The sequence below is a fragment of the Acinonyx jubatus genome, chromosome B4 (genome assembly GCF_027475565.1).
Source record: "Acinonyx jubatus isolate Ajub_Pintada_27869175 chromosome B4, VMU_Ajub_asm_v1.0, whole genome shotgun sequence".
Taxonomy (NCBI): domain Eukaryota; kingdom Metazoa; phylum Chordata; class Mammalia; order Carnivora; family Felidae; genus Acinonyx; species Acinonyx jubatus.
The window spans coordinates 80,988,325-81,007,420 of NC_069387.1; the positions used below are offsets into that span (position 1 = coordinate 80,988,325).

The 19,096-nt window shown below is 47.6% G+C and overlaps 2 protein-coding genes across 3 annotated transcripts; both read left to right on the top strand.

The window, feature by feature from the left end:
- Positions 1-931: 931 nt before the first annotated feature.
- Positions 932-9,429, top strand: PA2G4 (proliferation-associated 2G4). The gene is made up of 13 exons (XM_015085158.3): positions 932-1,210; positions 3,085-3,213; positions 3,494-3,599; positions 3,691-3,760; positions 3,960-4,052; positions 6,589-6,652; positions 6,874-6,952; positions 7,104-7,182; positions 7,278-7,411; positions 7,546-7,640; positions 7,759-7,886; positions 8,047-8,100; positions 8,313-9,429. The coding sequence occupies exons 1-13, from the start codon at positions 1,123-1,125 to the stop codon at positions 8,376-8,378; spliced, it is 1,185 nt and encodes a 394-aa protein (XP_014940644.1). The 5' UTR covers positions 932-1,122; the 3' UTR covers positions 8,379-9,429.
- A 3,604-nt stretch (positions 9,430-13,033) lies between these two features.
- ZC3H10 (zinc finger CCCH-type containing 10) lies at positions 13,034-18,887 on the top strand. 2 transcript variants are annotated; one of them, XM_015085127.3, is made up of 3 exons: positions 13,034-13,148; positions 13,923-13,986; positions 15,425-18,887. In XM_015085127.3, exon 3 carries the CDS (start codon positions 15,480-15,482, stop codon positions 16,785-16,787), a length of 1,308 nt encoding a protein of 435 aa, XP_014940613.1. In that variant the 5' UTR covers positions 13,034-13,148; positions 13,923-13,986; positions 15,425-15,479; the 3' UTR covers positions 16,788-18,887. The 2 variants fall into 2 exon arrangements, with proteins under 2 accessions (XP_014940613.1, XP_014940614.1); XM_015085128.3 differs by lacking the exon at positions 13,034-13,148 and adding an exon at positions 13,192-13,574.
- Positions 18,888-19,096: the final 209 nt, after the last annotated feature.

The window sequence follows — 19,096 nt, forward strand, 5'->3', positions numbered from 1 at the left end:
GCTCTTCAGCAATGGATAACTACCAACTACAGCATGCTGCCTTGTGTCTTCTGACAGTCCTACTCTGTCCCTTGCAGCTTTCTCCAGCCCTACTTTTCTGAAGACAAGCATAACACACAGTCCTTTTCATTTAAGGCTTTTACTAGAAATCTCTACAGGGCAGCCACTTGGGAATAACAAAAACAAGAAAACCCACGTTTGGGAAAATAAGAAATCCCGATAGATGTGGTCCCTCAAGAGATGGAACACTAAAACTCCCATATGTTTCAGAACTCTCATTCTCTTGAAAAAGTCTGTATCAACACTTCCCTCAAAGTGTTGCCATCAAAGCCTACTGTTGGAGCAATGGTGCCATCTTCAGTGGGACTCTCCGGACTATAGCTGCCCAGTTAGCCCCTACTCCTTGTACTCTAGGTCTCCTTCCATAGGAGTTCCATAGTTCTTGCCCCTCCCCGTTCTCCCAGCACCGGAGGATGATTGGACCGGCTGAGCCGGTCCCGCCAGCCGCTCCAGGGATCCGAGGAAGGGCGCACCCAGCCTCCCTGCCCTTAATGTAGCCACTCCCTCCTCGCCTGGGTTCCACCCTGCTCCACCCAGCCCCGCTGCCTAAACACCCATTGCCCCGCTGTAGCTCCGCCCCTTCTCCCTTAGCCCGCCCCTCTCTATTACGGGTTCTCGCTCCGTGCTCCTGGTGGATGTGGTTTTTCCGGGAGAGACCACGCTTCCCATGAAGCTCGCCAACTGCTCCGCCTTCCCGCCGGAGCCTGACCCTTCCCAGAGTGCTTGGCGATTCCGGCGTGCGAGGCCCTTGGAGGGCAAGGCCCCAGGGCCTGGCTTAAGAGCGCGAAAGGCGAACTGGGAATTGTAGTTCAAGAGTCCGCAAAGTCGACTAGAGGCGGCCTGTAGAAGGGACTCGTTGTCCCAGCGTGCCTTGCGCTTCAGCCCGCGCGCTCGTAGCTTCTCGCTCTCGCTCGCCCGCCCGCTCCCTGGCTAGCTCGCGCTTTCGCTCGCGCTTTCCTCGCGGATCGAAGGGGCTGTAGGCACAGCCTGCGGCTGGGAAGGAAGACAGAGGCGGCGGCTCAGGAGGAACGAGGCTGCAGTGGTGGTGGTGGTAGTGGGAAGATGTCGGGCGAGGACGAGCAGCAGGAGCAAACTATCGCCGAGGACCTGGTTGTGACCAAGTATAAGATGGGGGGCGACATCGCCAACCGTGAGTGCGGGCCTTGGGGGTCCGGAGATCGAGGCTGAGAGGGGGAGGCAAAGGGGACGGTGCTGGGCTGGCCCCGGAGGGGCTGGAGCGGTGGGGTCATGCGGAGTGAGCAGCTGAGGGCCCCGCGCCGGTCCACCGTGGGTGGCGTGGTGGGAAGACTCCGTGTCGCGCCTGGGACCTGAGCCGCTGGGCCTGGGCTGGAGTCTGGGGAGGTGTGGGGCCCTGACCGGGAAGAGCGCAGAGCAGGGCCCCCAGCCGGCTCCGACCTTAGGCCGTTAGTCAAGAGGCAAGGCGCATCTTCTGCCCCTCACCCTTCGGTCCGGATCCCTGCCTCTTATTCTGCCAGCGGCGAGGCCACCTCGAAAAGGAAGCGCCCAGCTGTTGGCGACGGAAGCGCCCCTCTATTTTGTTTTGGCTCCCCGGCATCAAGAGCCCAGCCGGCACGTGTTGCCGGGTTCCCATGCGGATCGCCGGCTCCCTTCCTCTGCTACAGTCCCTGACACCAGCTTCCCTACCACGTGCTTTGCTGGAGTCTTTCGTTTTTTACTTCAACTCCTTCGCTGGTGGGGCCCCCTTCTCCTCTTGGGCCAGCTCAGGGATCGTTGGAGGACACCCCTGGAGCTCCTAACACAACTCTTGGAGATAATATCTGGCTTTTCTTGAAGTTATTGCTACCAACAATCTGTGCAGATAGCCTTAGCCGTCAGATTTGATCTCAGGGACTTGATAACGCTAGGAGCGTTTTGAGGTTCTCACCCCAACTAGGCAGTCTTGTGAATGGTACTGAAAAGAGGGTGGGGGGCTGATTTTAGCATCTCAGAAGTCATCCTTATTACCACTGTGCTGGGACTTTCTCAGCAGCTGCCTGCCAAGCTTGGCAGATGTCACACTTTCCTTTTTCTCTTTTTGCAATTTACCTTTTCACTTTAAAACCCAATTAGGGGAACAGAAAATGCTTGTGTTTGGGCTTTTAAATGGTTTTGACAGTAAAGATAGGTATTTAGGATCCCTTTGGTCCTATGGCTGAAAACCTGAGTTTTTCATGCTTCCAAAGACTTGGATCACAAAAATCAAATCTGAAGTTCAGGATAGGCCATGGTGAGGGCATCCAGTGAACAGAACAATGCTTTATAACAAAATGAACATTTAATATAGTGCCTTATTTGGAGTGCTTTTTAGTATTAGTGGTTTGAATCAAAAAAATTTTTTCCCTTGCAACTTATAACTTCTGAGGCACTTGTGATCCCAGATACTAGTTTGAAACTCAGGTCTTACACCTCTTTGAGATGTGCTACAAGCTGTAAGACATGAGCCTTTGAAGCTCAGGAACTTTAGATTAAGTCCCTTTGGTTTATACACCGGTTGATGAGGAAATACTTTTACACAGGTTGAGACTACTAACATCTAATTGGGGTGTCTGAGAAGGGAAGAAGGTAGCATTTAACAATGCATCAGCTTCGAGTCAGCAATTCTGTGTCTATCTTCCTGTTGTTCCTGACGCCTATAAATTTCTTCCAGTCTGCTTTGCATGTATGTTGGTCACCTTGCTGAGGTGAGAACCCCCTTGAAGTTCGTAACTGTCCTACCACGCCACTGGTATCTTTGGAAAGTCTCCCTTCACTAGGGAGACAGATGGTGTTTACCCAGTTGTCACATTCTATAGGGAGAGAAGGGTGTGTGGCTTTTTTATTTAGGAAAAGGAAGGTAGAAATTTAGTGATTATAAGTAGGTATATTCCAAGAGACAAACTTGTTCCCTCTTTCAGCCTTGGGCAATGGCACTAAGGAATATTACAAACGCTAACTTCTAGGTATTGTTTGGATGGTAACTTAGACAACACATACAGGGCTGACATGGTGGGATTCTGTCCCCAGGGGTACTTCGGTCTTTGGTGGAAGCATCCTGCTCAGGTGTGTCCGTACTGAGCCTGTGTGAGAAAGGTGATGCCATGATTATGGAAGAGACAGGGAAAATTTTCAAGAAAGAAAAAGAAATGAAGAAAGGTAAAAAATCAATCCCCCCACTAATTTCCCAAGTTTGACCCTTACTCAGTCCTGTTTGTTTTATTGTAATGATGTAACCCCCACCCAAGCTCTGGTTGAGATATTTGGAAATTTGAAATGGCAGGTGGGATACAAGCAGTTTCCTACCCAATCCAAACTGATTAAACAGGCAAGACCCGAAGAAAATCCTTCCATTTTTCCGAGGGGCAGCAGGGCTCCGAAAGAGACATTGAGAGAGAGAGACAGCAGGGTAGTAAGGCTGATGATTGTCTCTTTACAGGTATTGCCTTTCCCACCAGCATTTCAGTAAATAACTGTGTATGTCACTTCTCCCCTTTGAAGAGCGACCAGGACTATATTCTCAAGGAAGGTGACTTGGTAAAAATGTAAGCTTAAGCCATTTTAGAGCACTTGTCTTTTTCCTAAGCATTTGCATAGTGCTAGTTGCTAATGCTGTGCTCTCCTCTTGCCTTTCAGTGACCTTGGGGTCCATGTGGATGGCTTCATTGCTAATGTGGCTCACACTTTTGTGGTTGATGTAGCTCAGGTAGGTGGTCTGCTTTGAATTTTGTTCCACTTGTGGGGAGGGTACGCTGCTGCTTCTTATTCCCACCCTTACCACCATATACAGTTTGAGAGAGTCCCTAGAGAAATAAAAGGAGAAAAGTGTTGGCTGGCCTTGCATAGTGACCAGCTCAGTTAGAATGATTTTCCAGGGAGTACTGATTACATTTCCTTATCTACAGGGGACCCAAGTAACAGGGCGGAAAGCAGATGTCATTAAGGCAGCTCACCTTTGTGCTGAAGCTGCCCTGCGCCTGGTCAAACCTGGAAACCAGGTAAGCTGTTTAGTCCAGTTCTAAACCCTGATAGAATGTAAGAAGCATTAGCCATTTATAGCTATTCTGTATTGAACTGTCCCCTTCTCCTACAGCCCCCGTATAAAATAGCTTTTTTTCTTTTAAGTTTATTTATTTTGAGAGAGAGTGAGCACCAGTCGGGTAGGGGCAGAGAAAGAGGGAGAGAGAACTCCAAGCAAACTCTGCACTGTGAGCAAGGAGGCCACCATGGGGCTCAAACTCATGAACCATGAGATCATGACCTGAGCTGAAACAAAGAGTGAGATGTCACTGAGCCACCCCGGGCACCCCCATCCCTTTCTTTTTAAAGCCCCAAAGTGGGCTCAAAAAAAAGCCCGTGAGGTCAAGAGTTGCATGCTCTACTAAGTGAGGCAGCCAGGTGCCCCTAAAACATACAGCTCTTTAAAATTCGTTGTATTGGGGCACCTGGGTGGCTCAGTTCGTTAAGTGTCTGACTTTAGCTCAGTCAGATTTTCACAGTTCATCAGTTCAAGCCCTGCTTTGGGCTCTACGCTGACAGTGCAGGACCTGCTTCAGATCCTCTGTCTCTCTCTCCCCTCCCCCGCCCTCAGAAATAAATAAACTTGTTTATATAAATGTTTATTTATTTAGTGAGAGAGTGCATGTTCGGATGGAGGAGGGGGAGACAAAGAGGGGGACAAAGGATCTGCACAAGCGCCAAAGCAGACTCTGCGCAGACAGCAGTGAGCCCCCCTGTGGGGCTTGAACTCATAAGCTATGAGATCACAACTAACTCTGAGAGACTATCATAGATAAGTTCACATGCAGATGTTTGGGGATATATGGTCCTTTCCTCATGGAGCCTATAGAGGTCCTCTCTTATTCGTGTTTTGGATGTACATCTTTTCCTAAAATAATTTGAGGGATATCACTTAGAGTAAAACACAAATGTAAAAAAAAACCAACTTTTTTTTAAGAACTGTTTTTTTTTTTTTAATTCTTTGTGTAATTAATCCCTACACCAAACGTAGGGCTCAAACTCACAACCCCAAGATCAAAGTCACTTGCCCTTCCAGTTGAGCCAGGCAAGTGCCCCCAAAAACCCAATTTTAAAAGCTTATAACAGAAATCACAGTAGTACCATTAAACTGGTGGCAGAGAGAGGCCAAAAGTTAGTTTTGTGCTTTTGCAAGACAATATTAGAAAGCCCAGGGATCATAAACTATCGTGAATTACTATAATTTAACATCTTAGGCTATGCATGGAGACATTTTTTCTCACACTTCAGTCTCCAGGACCCTGTTCAATACTTAAAGCTTGCCCCCCCCCTTTTTTTTTTTTGCTTTTGCTTTTGCTTTTTTTTCATTTCTGTTCTCTCTTATTCTTCTTTTAATTAGTTTGTACTTCACCATTGTTACTCGTTTGTGTCATTTTTACTTAAACCTCTGTCTTGGTTTGCTTATAACGATACCTACTTCATACAGTTGTTATGAAGCATTTTGAACAGTACCTGGCACATAGTAAGCACTTGTGTTGGCTCTTATTACTTTGCGTGTTGATTATTTATATACTTAGAATTGTGTTATCTTCACTGGAAGGTGGTGGTGTATACTGGCTATTATATAGTTATGACATACATCAGGAATTTCTGGATTCTTGCCCTATCGCCAATGCTTACTGTTTAAAAATAACTTTTTGAGTTCAAATTTCCTAATCCGCAAGATAGGAAAAATGAAATTGTCACTTATTATCATAGGGTTGTTGTAACAATTAAAATGATCCATGTACAGTACCTAGCATATGGCTTAATAATATTAGTTATGATTACTTATTTTTCATTTGGTTTAAGAACTGTAGCTTAGGGGCACCTGGGTGGCTCAGTCGGTTGAGGGTCTGACTTTGGCTCAGGTCATGATCTCATGGTTCGTGGGTTCGAGCCCCGCGTTGGGCTCTGTGCTGGCAGCTTGGGGCCTGGAGCCTGTTTCGGATTCTGCGTCTCTCTCTGTCTCTGCTCCCCTGCTCACACTCTGTCTCTCTCTCAAAAATAAAGATTAAAAAAAAAAAAATTAAAAGAAAAAAAGAACTGTAGCTTAGGTGGGGGTCAGATCATGTTTGAAAGGTAAGAAGGGGAAAATCAGAGTTTGCTGTTCCCTCTCAACAAATATTGTGGAATAAGCACTGGATTCATCACTAGAAAACCTGGGTTTATCTCAGTTTCTTCAAGTTAACTGGCTTAAACCTGGGAATATCTTAACCCTTCTGTGCCTCAGTTTCTTCATGTTTTAAATCGGGATATGGGGTATAGATCTGCTGTATTCACCTTTCAGAATTGTCTAATTAGACCATCTTTGTGAAAGCACTTTGTAAAATGATATGCAAACATAAGGTGTTTTTAAGCTGTAGGGATAATAACTTGAAATGAAAAACCAATGAGAGTCGTTGCTCTTGATGGAGGGTATTGGGACTATCAGTTTTTTATATTTTTCATTCTCATGGTGGAGAGCTTATTGGCCCCTTTATATATCTCACCTGTTATTTGATCTTGTACTTCTAGAACACACAAGTGACAGAAGCCTGGAACAAAGTTGCCCACTCATTTAATTGCACACCAATAGAAGGTGAGACCTCAGATAACAGGGTTGAGGGTCTGAGTGGTTTAGTAGAATTAAGGATTTTGCTCCTTCGAAGATCCATTCTGACTCTAGCACAGTGTAAGCCAAAACCTTTTCTCCCCTGAGTTTTCATAGGCACTTTTCCCTCACTGCCTGCCTCATCAGCCTACATAGGTGGGTGGATTTGGGAACCTTTTGGGTTCTAGATGGCTTTGTCCTGTCCTCAGGTATGCTGTCACATCAGTTGAAGCAGCATGTCATCGATGGAGAGAAAACCATTATCCAGAATCCCACAGACCAGCAGAAGTAGGTGCCAGTTCCACCCTTCGCTTTCCACCCTCTGAGTCTAGTCACGAACATTTTCTTCATGCTCCCAGCTTACTCTTGTCTGTCTTCTTTTACTTCAGACTCCAGGAACTACTTATTGTTTTTATGGTTCCCTTTCTATTCCTTTTAGGAAGGACCATGAAAAGGCTGAATTTGAGGTACACGAAGTATATGCTGTGGATGTTCTTGTCAGCTCAGGAGAGGGCAAGGTGAGGAGAGTTTACCAGAGCTAGCACAGAAGAGTGACTGAGGGTGTGTTCTAAGAGCACCAGCCCAAATGTGACCTAACTTTTTACTCTTTTAGGCCAAGGATGCAGGACAGAGAACCACCATTTACAAACGAGACCCTTCTAAACAGTATGGGCTGAAAATGAAAACTTCACGTGCCTTCTTCAGTGAGGTCGAAAGGCGTTTTGATGCCATGCCATTTACTTTAAGGTACTACTACTGCACTTAGCAAGAACAGTACTTGGAACCAGTCTGACTCCCTAGACCACACACATTTAAAAACTTGAGGAAAATGTTACTTGATAGGGAGTTAAGGATGCCTGAATTTGTCTTCCACCACCCAGAGCATTTGAAGATGAGAAGAAGGCCCGCATGGGTGTGGTGGAATGTGCCAAACACGAACTGCTGCAGCCATTTAATGTTCTCTATGAGAAGGAGGGTGAGTCCTAAGAAGAGAGTTTCACTTTGGAGCCCCTGATTACAGTCCCCCGCTTTAGCTTACAGAAAAGGAGTATGACAAGGGGACATTTTATCAAAACACTTCCTTTCTTCCATAGGTGAATTTGTTGCCCAGTTTAAATTTACAGTCCTGCTCATGCCCAATGGCCCCATGCGGATAACTAGTGGTCCCTTTGAGCCTGACCTTTACAAGTCTGAGATGGAGGTCCAGGATGCAGAGCTAAAGGTCAGTGTGTGACGGAAAGGGGTGAACACATTGCACGTGTCCTGGGAGTGAGGAGGAGGTGTCAGCAAAGTCCTGCAAAGGGCCGGGATACTGAGAGAGACATTTTGTGTTTCCTCAGCATTCCTCAAAATTTGTTTTCCTTCCTCCTCCTATTTTCCAGGCCCTCCTCCAGAGTTCTGCAAGTCGGAAAACCCAGAAAAAGAAAAAAAAGAAGGTATGATTATCCGTCTCTGGCAGGGTGAACTTGATCCCTCTTGAGTCCACCTTCCTGGGTGTTGTGGTGGGCATATGTGTATGTGTATATCCTTACTTTCCCTTTCCTCAGCCTTGACCTAGAGCATTAGGATATTTTTGTCCTTGGTACCCTGGATACTACCCCAGGTAGTTGGAAACTGATAAGTCTTCCTCTCTTTTCCATGAATATAGGCCTCCAAGACTGCAGAAAATGCCACCAGTGGGGAAACATTAGAAGAGAATGAAGCTGGGGACTGAGGTGGGTCCCATCTCCCCAGCTTGCCGCTCCTGCCTCATCCCTTTCCCACCACACCCCAGGCTCTGTGAAGTGCAGTTCGTCTTCTCCACCCAGGACCGCCAGCAGAGCAGGATCTCCCTGCCCCCATCCCTGTCCCTACCCCACTCCCTGTCCAACAACAACCAGCTCCAACTGACTCTGGTCTTGGGAGGCCAGGCTTCCCAGCCACCGAAGACTACTTTAAATAGAAAAGAGAAATTGAATAATAAAATCAGGAGTCAAAATTCATCGTCTTCAAGCCCCTCTTTCTAGCCTTTTTCTACTACTCTCTGCTTTGGTCAAGGTTTATGACCCTACAACAGAACAGGGAGAAGGCTAAAGTAGCCGCCACCACTAAAAACTCAGCTGAAATTTTTTTATACCACTCTGGTGTCAGCATTTTCCCATCTGTTGGGGCTTGTTCCTCTCTTTTCCCATTCTCCCCAGGTATTTTATCAGGCCTCAAAATAAAGAGGAGCTATATCCAGATTGTTTTTATTCACGTGTGGCAGATTTCTTTCTGATCCAGACTGGTCAGGCCCCTCTCATTTTTAGGAGCTGGAGCCTGCATTTACCAAGAGATTCTCATCTGTCAAATGGATCCTCATTTGTAAATCTCTTTAGTCGTTTTTGTTCTGCAGGACTTTTTGTCTTCACAAAGCTGTAAAGAAGTAATCCATCTCCACCTTGTCCATTTCTTTGGAGTCGATGGGGGGGCGTTCCCCTGTTTCATCTTAGACACCTGAGCTGGAAGCTCAACTGTGGTTTTGTTCCCTGTTTGAAATATTTTGACTTCCCTCCCTGAAAGAAAGACCAGGAACCAGAGGAGCAGACTGACTGAAGAGACAACTCCTGGCTTTCTGAAGCTGTGGACTTGGATTGGATGAATTGCTAGGGGTTTGGAGAGGAAGGTGATGAAATTCGGTACCTCTGGCATGCTGTCCCAGGGAACTAGGGCTCCCGCTAACTTATGAGGTTTTTAAACATGTTGAAAATGACATGGCGTTAAAATAAACTTGGATTTGCTCATAATCATGTGCCTTTGTGTGCTGTGCTTATTTGATAAAGATGGGGGAAATGTCAACTGAAGTGATGGTCATTTGGAACTAGTTTTCGATATTGCCATATTCTGCCGTTCTAAAGAAATACTGTGGGTTGGGACAGTACATTTTTTATGAAAGCTTTTAAAGTTTTTTTGAGTAAAAACTTACCCCTTGTTGCTGACAATTTGTTCAGGACAATTAATGTGTACTGCAAAAAATAAAACCGTATTGAAGTGTTTGTCTTGATTTAGGAAACCAGGAAGAATGCCTTTAGTATTAGGCCCAGAAGCCTTAGGATAACAGCTGATTAATACATTTCATATGTTATATGCATTGTATACTCTTATTACAATAAGTTAGAGAAAGACGATGTTAAGAAAATGCTGAGGAAGAGAAATTTACAGCATTGTGTGTATATTTAAAAACACGTGTAAGTATCGATGCAGTTCAAACGTGCGTTTTTCAAGAGTCTACTGTTAGGGGCAATCAACAGGTGAAATCCTGATCCTAGTGGACTTGGTAAAATGTTGCTGGAGTTAACTTCAAAAGCTTGTTATATTCTGATAATACTAGAACTACTTAAACACTTGGAAAGAGGGCCCTAGAAGTTTTAATTTTTAAAGTTTATTTTGAGAGAGCGAGTAGGAGGGCCGAGAGAAAATCCCAAACAGGCTCCACACTGTCGGAGCAGAGCCCCTCAGCAGTACTGATCTCGTGAATCTTGAGATCATTACCTGAGCCTAGATCAAGAGTAATATGCTTAACTGACTGAGCCATCCAGGCACCCTGAGGGCTGTAAGTACGTTTTTTCCAGAGTTAAAAAAAGTGAAATGTTGCTGTATAAAAAAACCATGAAAAAAGGATTGTCACGAAAAGCCTTACAGTCTCTTATTAAAGTAAGGTGAAGTCTATGGTAAACTGTTCTTTTTCATCCTTCCTAGCTCAAGTTTCCCGTAGCCAAATCCACAAGTATCTTTTCTGGGTGCTTCTGACCTGACCATACCATGAGACTGGGAAGATCAATCTTAACACCAAATATTCTCAGTCTAGAGAAGACAGTTGATCTTGCTTCCTGTATGTACATTGGTTTGATCTTAACTCCTAAGTAGAGGCAGAATCACTGAAGTATTTTTCTTTTTTTAATGTTTATTTATTTATTTTTGAGAGAGACAGAACATGAGCGGGGCCGGGGCAGAGAGGGAGACACGGAATCCAAAGCAGGCTCCAAGCTCTGAGCTGTCAGCACAGACCCGGTCGCGGACTCGAACTCACAGACTGAGAGATCATGACTTGAGCCGAAGTCGGACATTTATCCGACTGAGCCACTCAGGCGCCCTGAAGTATTTTCTGAACAAGATGTACTGAGCCAGAAATCTTGTGGCATTCAGCCTCATGTATCGCGGGGGAAAGACTATAGCTGAGAAAGCAAAAGCGTTCATCTAAGTAACAAAGCTCTCTTCGTAGTATGATGGCTTTCTCAACTCCCCACTTACACGTTCTGGAATCTTAAGACCTTCGTAAGTTACGAGATAGAATCTCCCTGCAGCAATTTAAAAATAAACCGGTAAAACAAATTAGGAATTTTTGTATAGACCGCAGGTAACCATAGTAAAATGGAGGGTGCAGCCAGGAAACTCTAACTCCCATGAAGCAGCGGGAGGGAAAGCGGAAGTCGCTATTGTTTGCTTGTCTTCACCTCTCGGACCCACATTGGAAATATGTGCTCACGCTGAAACAACACAATATCTTCATAATAAAACTGAGGGAAGGGGGATTTTGTAACTCAAATTCAAAATGTCTTCCCAGAGAACTCCTAATTCAATCAATCTGCCACCTGAGACGAGCTGAATGCCATTATTACTCTTCTTAGGCAGCCCCGCCCCTGGAGGGAAAAGTGAGATAACGGAAATGACGACACAGCTCCCTGTTAAATAGCTGTAGGCGGGCCTCTGGCGCTCTCTCCGCCTTAGCGCCATCTTCTTGGGTGAGTGTTGGGGCTGTTTGTGTTGTATTCCGTGCTCAATCCATTAACATCCGATCTCTGCACTTGCCATCATTACACGAAACTAACTGTAGCTTTTTTCTCTTTACCTGTAGAAATCTCTCCGCCATGAGAGCTAAGGTAAGCAGTCCTTGGCAGTAAGCTGAGGCAGTAGAGATTAGTGATGTGGGGGGCAGGGGACAACTAGGCAAGGGAAGTCCGCCATGGTTCCCGAGCCGCTGGGTTCTCAAGGGTGCCCAAGAGCTAGCGGAAGAGGAAAGGCTAATTTGGGGAGAAGCAAAAGAGGTGGGTAAGTACTGTGGGCACAAAGGGCGGGAGTAGAAAAGCGCACGCGGGATTCATATCTATTTTGGCGGGTGAGGGTGGGAGTCCAAATTATTGCTGGATTTACTGTGACTATACCTACATAGTTGGTCAAGAACCTGCCAGGTTCTAAATAATGCCCTTCACATCTCTGCCCAGATCTCTTATTAAAACTAATCTCTTGTTTTATTCTCTGCCTCTGGCTGTGATGGGTTGCAGTGGAGGAAGAAGCGAATGCGCAGGTATGTTGAGACTTGACCGGCCAACACAGGAAGAGGGAAATGTAGCGTGTCTTGGACAAAACTTGGAACGTTTGGTTTAGAAATCTGAAAGAACTTGAGGTGAAAATGTTATAAGCATTGACTTGCATAGTCGGGGATTGAACGCAGGATAGTAGAACTGAAGTACTTGTCCGTTTTGACACCCCATGTATTAGATGCACATTTAAGATGGGAGGGAAAGACTGAACTCGGGTTTGTGGGCAGGAGATGTATTCCCGTGTCTGCTTTTCAGGCTGAAGCGTAAAAGAAGAAAGATGAGGCAGAGGTCCAAGTAAACCGCTAGCTTGTGCACCCATGGAGCCACAGGAGCAGAAATAAGGAAAGCCAGAGGCCAGGGACGCTGGTACCAATTGTTGGACTGCATGCCTACTTTCTAGAGCTTGATTCAGTGGATCTAGAACATCCATCGCCATCTGATCGCAACGACCACCTTTGAGAGACTCGCCTTGTTCATATCAGAAGTCCCTTTTGGTCCGTTGCTCTGGACCTGTGACTTTCGGGACTAATTCTGTTTTCATGTGTGGCTGAATGTAACAAAACGTATACAATAAATCTTCTCTTCTGCTGTCTTAGCTGAAGAAAAAAATGGTTTTGTCTGTTACGTGGTTTTTATTGGCTGGGGATTCTCTGTCAGTGCAGTAGGGCCTCTTGAACACCCACGCTGTAGAGCCTCGAGCGCGCTACATAGGCTACAGCCTGGGGTGTGACTCCTGTTCCTGGCCGACATTTGGTCCCCAAGCCCTTGGAGTCGGTAGATACTGGGTGGCCCTTACTTCCCAGAAAGGGTGTAGTATAAGCGAGGGGATAGGTTTGAAGGTGGTTCGCGGCCAAGTTAGGGGCAAACGGCACTGCTGCCCTTACTCTTTCCTAAGTCTAAGTTACTAAGTTCCGCTTTTGAGGCGCTACTGTGCTGTTGCGTCCGGTTGCTATGGTGACGCCCAAAGCTTGCTGGGAACTTCCTGCGGCTAGTCACTAGTACTTCGCACACCATAGAGTAGTTCCGGGTCTGGTGGCTAGAGCGTCATTTCTTCCGCAGGAAGCGGAAGGGCAATAGGGTAGGCGGCTCTTTGTCGAAGCTAGAGGACCGGCAGGCGGCAGCAGCAACTACGGCGGCGGCGGCAGGTGAGGGAGGCGGGAGACTTAGGTGGAGGCCGCGCCCGGAGGGGAGGAGTCGGGGCCGGCCCAGCAGCTGGGCTCGGCTGGGCTACACAAGGCCCCCCAGGACCGAGCTGGTTCTTCCTCATGCCCCAGGGCCGAGCCCTTTTTCTGACTGACCCTGCTTCGCGAGCAAACGCCAGCTCCGTGACGTCACAGCCCTGCCCATCCCCGCAGCTTGATGTCACCTGGAGTCCCCCCTTTCCGCTTCACTTGTGCTCCCTTAGTGTCCTTTTCGCCTGGTCCACGGCTGAGCGCGAGTCGCACTGCACAGAACCTAGCAAGCTGGAAGACTTGCTGCATAAAACTCTTAGGACTTCTTTTCCAAACTCTGGGGTGTTGAGAAGCGTCATAATCACCGCCCCCAAGTCTAATCAGCCATCCCATTGCCTTGTCAGTCGCTGCTCTTGCACGACTCCGCATTCGGAGTTAACTAACCTCAACCCTAGGCCGGGCTCTGATCCCCACATCTTCCTTCATCTTGAGGCAGAGTACCCCTCCCCCTTTGTTCACTCAGGGCTGGTTTTCCAACCCATCCTCCTAGGCTCCCAGATTAGTTCTATATTCTTACTTTTCTTGCCGACAATTCCCTTTGATAGGTGAAATTCAGTTTGAACTCAGAGGGAATCTTGGAAGTGCCCAGAGCTCTTGCCATTTAGTCAGACTTCTTTATTGTTACAAACATAGGCCTCTGTTCCTACCCTTCTCCCACCAAGACTCTGTTTGTTTTTTCCTGTTCAGAACCCAGCAGTGATGTGGAGGTGGAGACCCACAGGAGCCCCGGACTTCACCTGAGCTACCTCAGGTATCTAACAATCCTGGAAGAATTGGGTGGGGAGGAGTATCATAGCTGATTATCTGCCTCTGGTGGGAGTTGCAGCATGGTTCAAGCTTAGATAGACGGTATTTATTTTTCACTGGGTCATTTCCCTTTAAGTAAAAGTTTGTATCTTCTTTTTTACTACTCTTCTTCCTTGATTGTTTCTATTTGGGGACTACATGCCTTTGGAGGAAAAGGATCCTTCTCCTTTTACAGATTCTTCTGTAACTCTGGTCTCTTATCTGGTTGGTTCATTTTAGGGACCTCTGAAGGCAAAGTCAAGCCAGTAGGGAAGGTGCTTGGGGGGAAATGAAGACCAAAGAAACCAGGAAAGATTTCCTTATACTCCAGGGGAAGCAATATGAAATTTTCCTATATGAACAGCAGGGGGAGCCAGGTCACTGCTTAGGAAAGGCTTATGAGGTCAAACACGTGGTGGCAGGGACTCCCAGTCTTCTTGGGGGTGGGGAGAGGGGAGGGCTAGAACCAGGGCAGTGGACTGACATTCCAGAGCTCTCTTGGGAAAGAGGAGACTTAAAAAGCTTTTATAGAGCCTATAAATAAAGAGGATCTTTATGGGGTGAGGAATGGTGTGGTTTGATGTCAGTGGTATCTTCTAATGGGGAATAGGAGGGGGCTGTAGAATGGGAAAAGAAAAGTCACTTGTTCCTGTGAAATTAACTCCTTCCTCCCACCTTGACCTTACTACAAATGGTTTTGTCCTTTGGGGGTGTATAAGTGGAGATCCCAGCTGTAGAACTACCCCCTTCTCCCTGAAATGGAGTGGAGGGAGCTGACCACACTGGTGTTGACAGCAGAGGTGAGCTGGGAGAGAATACTAAAAAATGATAGGTTTAGGAACTGCCATCAAGCTGGTGACACCAGTCTCTTCATTTAGGATTTCCTGGGGTCTAGAGTGCCCTCACCTGAGATCCCATGGAAGAGGGGTTAAGGGAAGTTTTGTCTGCAGTGTCCCGTTATCCACAGCCCTAGTAAGCTCACCAGCCCATCTTGGCCACTTCCCAATCTCCTCCTAATCTACTGAGACACTGAGACAGCAGTTTTAATTTCACTTTCTCAACTTTAATAAGGTCAGCTCAGAAGGGGAAATAAAACCCAACACTGTTTTCTCCTTGCCCCCTCCTTGGCCTGTCATCATTAGTGAGATGAAGTGGCTTCACCCCAGCTCCCTCCTCCATTAGTCAGGCTAGTGTGAATCATTCTGACCCAACCAGGTGCATGAGAGCCTGGGAGGGACTTCTGACAAGCCAGCCAGTCCAGCCAGAATTCTCATCCCTTAGATTTTCCATCTCCAAAGCCATGCCTGTCTGGCCTGCCTCTTGCTGGACTGCCTGCTCTGTAGCTGGGAAGAGTGTGGCCTCTCTGGAAGACACCTGTTTGACACAGTTCTTCTCTTTCCTAGCGGTCACCAAGGGTGGCAAGAAAAGGAAGAAAGCCCTGAGTTGGGGGGGACCAGAATGCCTGACCGGGACAGCTATGCCAACGGCACCGGGAACAGCGGTGGAGGCCCTGGAGGAGGTGGCAGCGAGGAGACCAGTGGGGCAGGGGCAGGCAGTGGCGGGGCCAGCTCAGATGCCATCTGTAGAGACTTCTTGAGGAATGTATGCAAGCGAGGCAAGCGTTGCCGCTATCGTCATCCAGACATGAGTGAGGTATCCAACTTGGGAGTGAGCAAAAATGAGTTCATCTTCTGCCATGACTTCCAGAACAAGGAGTGTAGCCGCCCAAACTGCCGATTCATCCATGGCTCCAAGGAGGATGAGGATGGTTATAAGAAGACAGGAGAGCTTCCCCCTCGGCTGAGGCAGAAAGTGGCAGCCGGCCTGGGCCTTTCACCAGCTGACTTGCCGAATGGCAAAGAGGAGGTCCCTATCTGCCGTGACTTTCTCAAGGGTGACTGCCAGAGAGGAGCCAAGTGCAAGTTTCGCCACCTGCAGCGGGATTTTGAGTTTGATGCTCGAGGTGGAGGAGGCAGTGGTGGTGGTGGTGCAACAGGCCCAGTCCCCCCAGGACGACGTCACGACCTCTATGATATCTATGACCTCCCTGACAGGGGCTTTGAGGACCATGAACCAGGCCCCAAGCGCCGGCGAGGTGGATGCTGCCCCCCGGATGGCCCCCATTTTGAATCCTATGAATATAGCTTGGCTCCACCTCGAGGGGTGGAGTGCAGACTGCTGGAGGAGGAGAATGCCATGCTCAGGAAGCGGGTGGAGGAGCTTAAGAAGCAGGTCAGCAACCTGCTGGCCACCAATGAGGTACTGCTGGAACAAAATGCCCAGTTCCGCAATCAGGCCAAGGTCATGACCCTGAGCTCTACTGCACCAGCAACTGAGCAGACTCTGGCCCCCACTGTGGGCACTGTTGCCACTTTTAACCATGGCATTGCCCAGACTCACACTACTCTCAGCAGCCAGGCTCTACAGCCTCGCCCTGTATCCCAGCAAGAACTGGTGGCCCCCACTGGAGCTCCAGCTGCTCCCCCAACTAATGCTGCACCTCCTGCTGCTCCACCACCCCCACCCCCACACTTGAACCCAGAGATCACGCCATTGTCAGCTGCTCTGGCTCAAACAATTGCCCAGGGAATGGCACCCCCACCTGTCTCCATGGCTCCTGTGGCTGTATCTGTGGCTCCTGTGGCCCCAGTGGCTGTATCGATGGCCCAACCCTTGGCAGGAATCACAATGAGCCACACCACCACTCCCATGGTGACTTACCCCATCGCTTCCCAGAGCATGCGTATCACAGCCATGCCACACTGATGGGGCTAATGGACACTCCCCTGGTATAGCCTCCCAGGGCTGGGGTCGAGGGGCCCTTACCCACTCGCCTAGCCCTCCCAGGCCCTGTCTGAAGGGCTCACTCAAGAACTAGGACAAGAGACTACAAGGAGTTTGCTTCTGAGAAAGGGTTGGGCTGGTCTGTTTTCTCTCACCTCCCTTTTATGAGGGTCCTCTTGTCCATCTTCCTTCAAGCCTCACAGAGGGGGCTTTCATAGGAGTGCAGACTGAAGCCAGCAGAGAGGAAGGACTGACTGAGGGGCCGTATGTACCCTGATGGGAAGATGGGGACATCCCTTGTCTTGTCCTCTCTTCTGCATAGCACAGGTTCCAGCACTGGCTTTGGAAGAAAAAAAACAAAAACAAAAAAACCCTGCCCAGAGGGAAAGCCAGGAGAGATTGGGAAGTGGGTGGCCAGGAGAGAAGGCCTAATAGGAGCCTTCAGACAATTGGGGGCCTAGTTGAGTTGGAGAATACAGGAAACTGTTCCTGGGCCCAAGGGAAGGTGGGGACCATAGTACTCCAGTCCAAAGACTAGGGGAGCATTCATTACCTTGGCTTGGCTTGGAAATCCATAGGGCAGGGCCCACCACTTTCCAAAGAAATAAAAAAAGAATTATTTTTAACAAATGGAGGCAGTGAAAACTTGCTTAGATAAACTGTGTGGAAGATGAGAGCAGTAAATATATCTCATGCCAAAATGGGATAAAGACCCCACCCTCACACAGCTTGGATAAGGTTGGGCAGAGGCCAGGTGAAGGGTAGGGACCCAGAGCAAAATTAAACGGCGCTTTGTGGGGTAAAAGCATTGGAGCCACCTAGTCTAGTTTAAAAATAGTCCCATCTGTTGCTGGTTTCTATCTGCATGATACTATTCCCAGGATACCTTAGTAACCAGGGCTCCTGGGGTCATTTAGGGGGGCAGGTACTAAGGAGGGGTGGATGTGCTGGGAAATGGGAATGGGATATGTATTGACAGATCCCTTATTCAAACAGCAGGGCAGGTGGCAGTTGCTCTCTGAGTGGTTGATGACAGTTAATGCCCCTCTTACCCCATCCCTTCCTCAGTTACCAATGCCTTAAGCCTTCAGGGCTTGGGAGGTGCTGGGAAAAGGAAAGTTCTCCTGGGGACACAAACCTCAGGGTTCATCTCTTCCCTTTGCCTCCATATAGAACCACAGAGGTTTTAAATCCAATTAAGAGTCCATAAGGCCAGGGACCCCAGCAGCCAAACCTCAGTTCCTCCTCAGCTCGTAGTTGATGTAGGGGAAACAACTCAGGTATCTAGTCTGATGAGACAGTGGATTTGGGATACAGAACATGGTTCTGAGTTGTGCTTCCCCCATCATATCTGCTGCTACCTCTTGTTTTGTCTGGTTGATCACTCAGGTTACACCTGGGGTTGGAGATGGTATGCTCGGTCAAGGCTGGTCATAAAAAAAAGAAAAGGCCTAAAGACTAGAAGTGGTCAAATACTGAAATATTGTGTGTGGACTCTAGAAACCACACATTGATAAACTTAATGTTGATTTTTCTGGCACAGTTCTGGATTATTAAAAGAGATGGTTTATGAGTAGAGACAAATGTGATGATAGATACCAACATGAGTTCATCCCAGCCAAATCCTGACTATTTTCTTTTTTGCCAAGTATCTCTAAAGAGGTAGATTTGGGAAACTGTAATCATTGTATCTTCTTGATTAACATATGCCAGCCAAAGACTGCCAGGAATACACCTGTAGTCAAACAAATTGGGTTTAATGCTCACTGCAGTTATGGAGGGTGTGCCATGGGACCCATGCCTAGCAAAGGGACATTAGAAAGGACTTTTAGGACTTGGGACTCTGGTTAAGTGATTTGGGGGAAGGTTCAAGGAAGTGGGGCTTGGTTCCACTGGGTGCTGTCAGGGAAGCAGGGATACTTCTGTGATTGGGTATCTTAACTAGGAAAAGAGCAGACTAGAGTGAAGCTGAAATTGGTAATAAAGCAGCAGTCACCCATTAGTTGGGAGAAGGGGATGTTTGCTATTTCATGACTTGCACACTGACCTTGTTTTGTGTTTAAACAAAATTGTGAAGTGTGATCTTGGTTTTTTTGCCTCACTTCATCACAGTCACTGAGTGCCATTGTGTGATGTTGGTGTTTCATGAGATTGTGTCCAGTAGGAGAACATCATTTCCTAGCTGCGAGCCCAGGTCAGCCCTTAACAACCCGAAGCCCAGCACTGCCAGGCCTGTCCCCAGATGGCAGGGCTGCTTTGCTCTTCCTCATCTGCTAAGTCATTGCAGATAA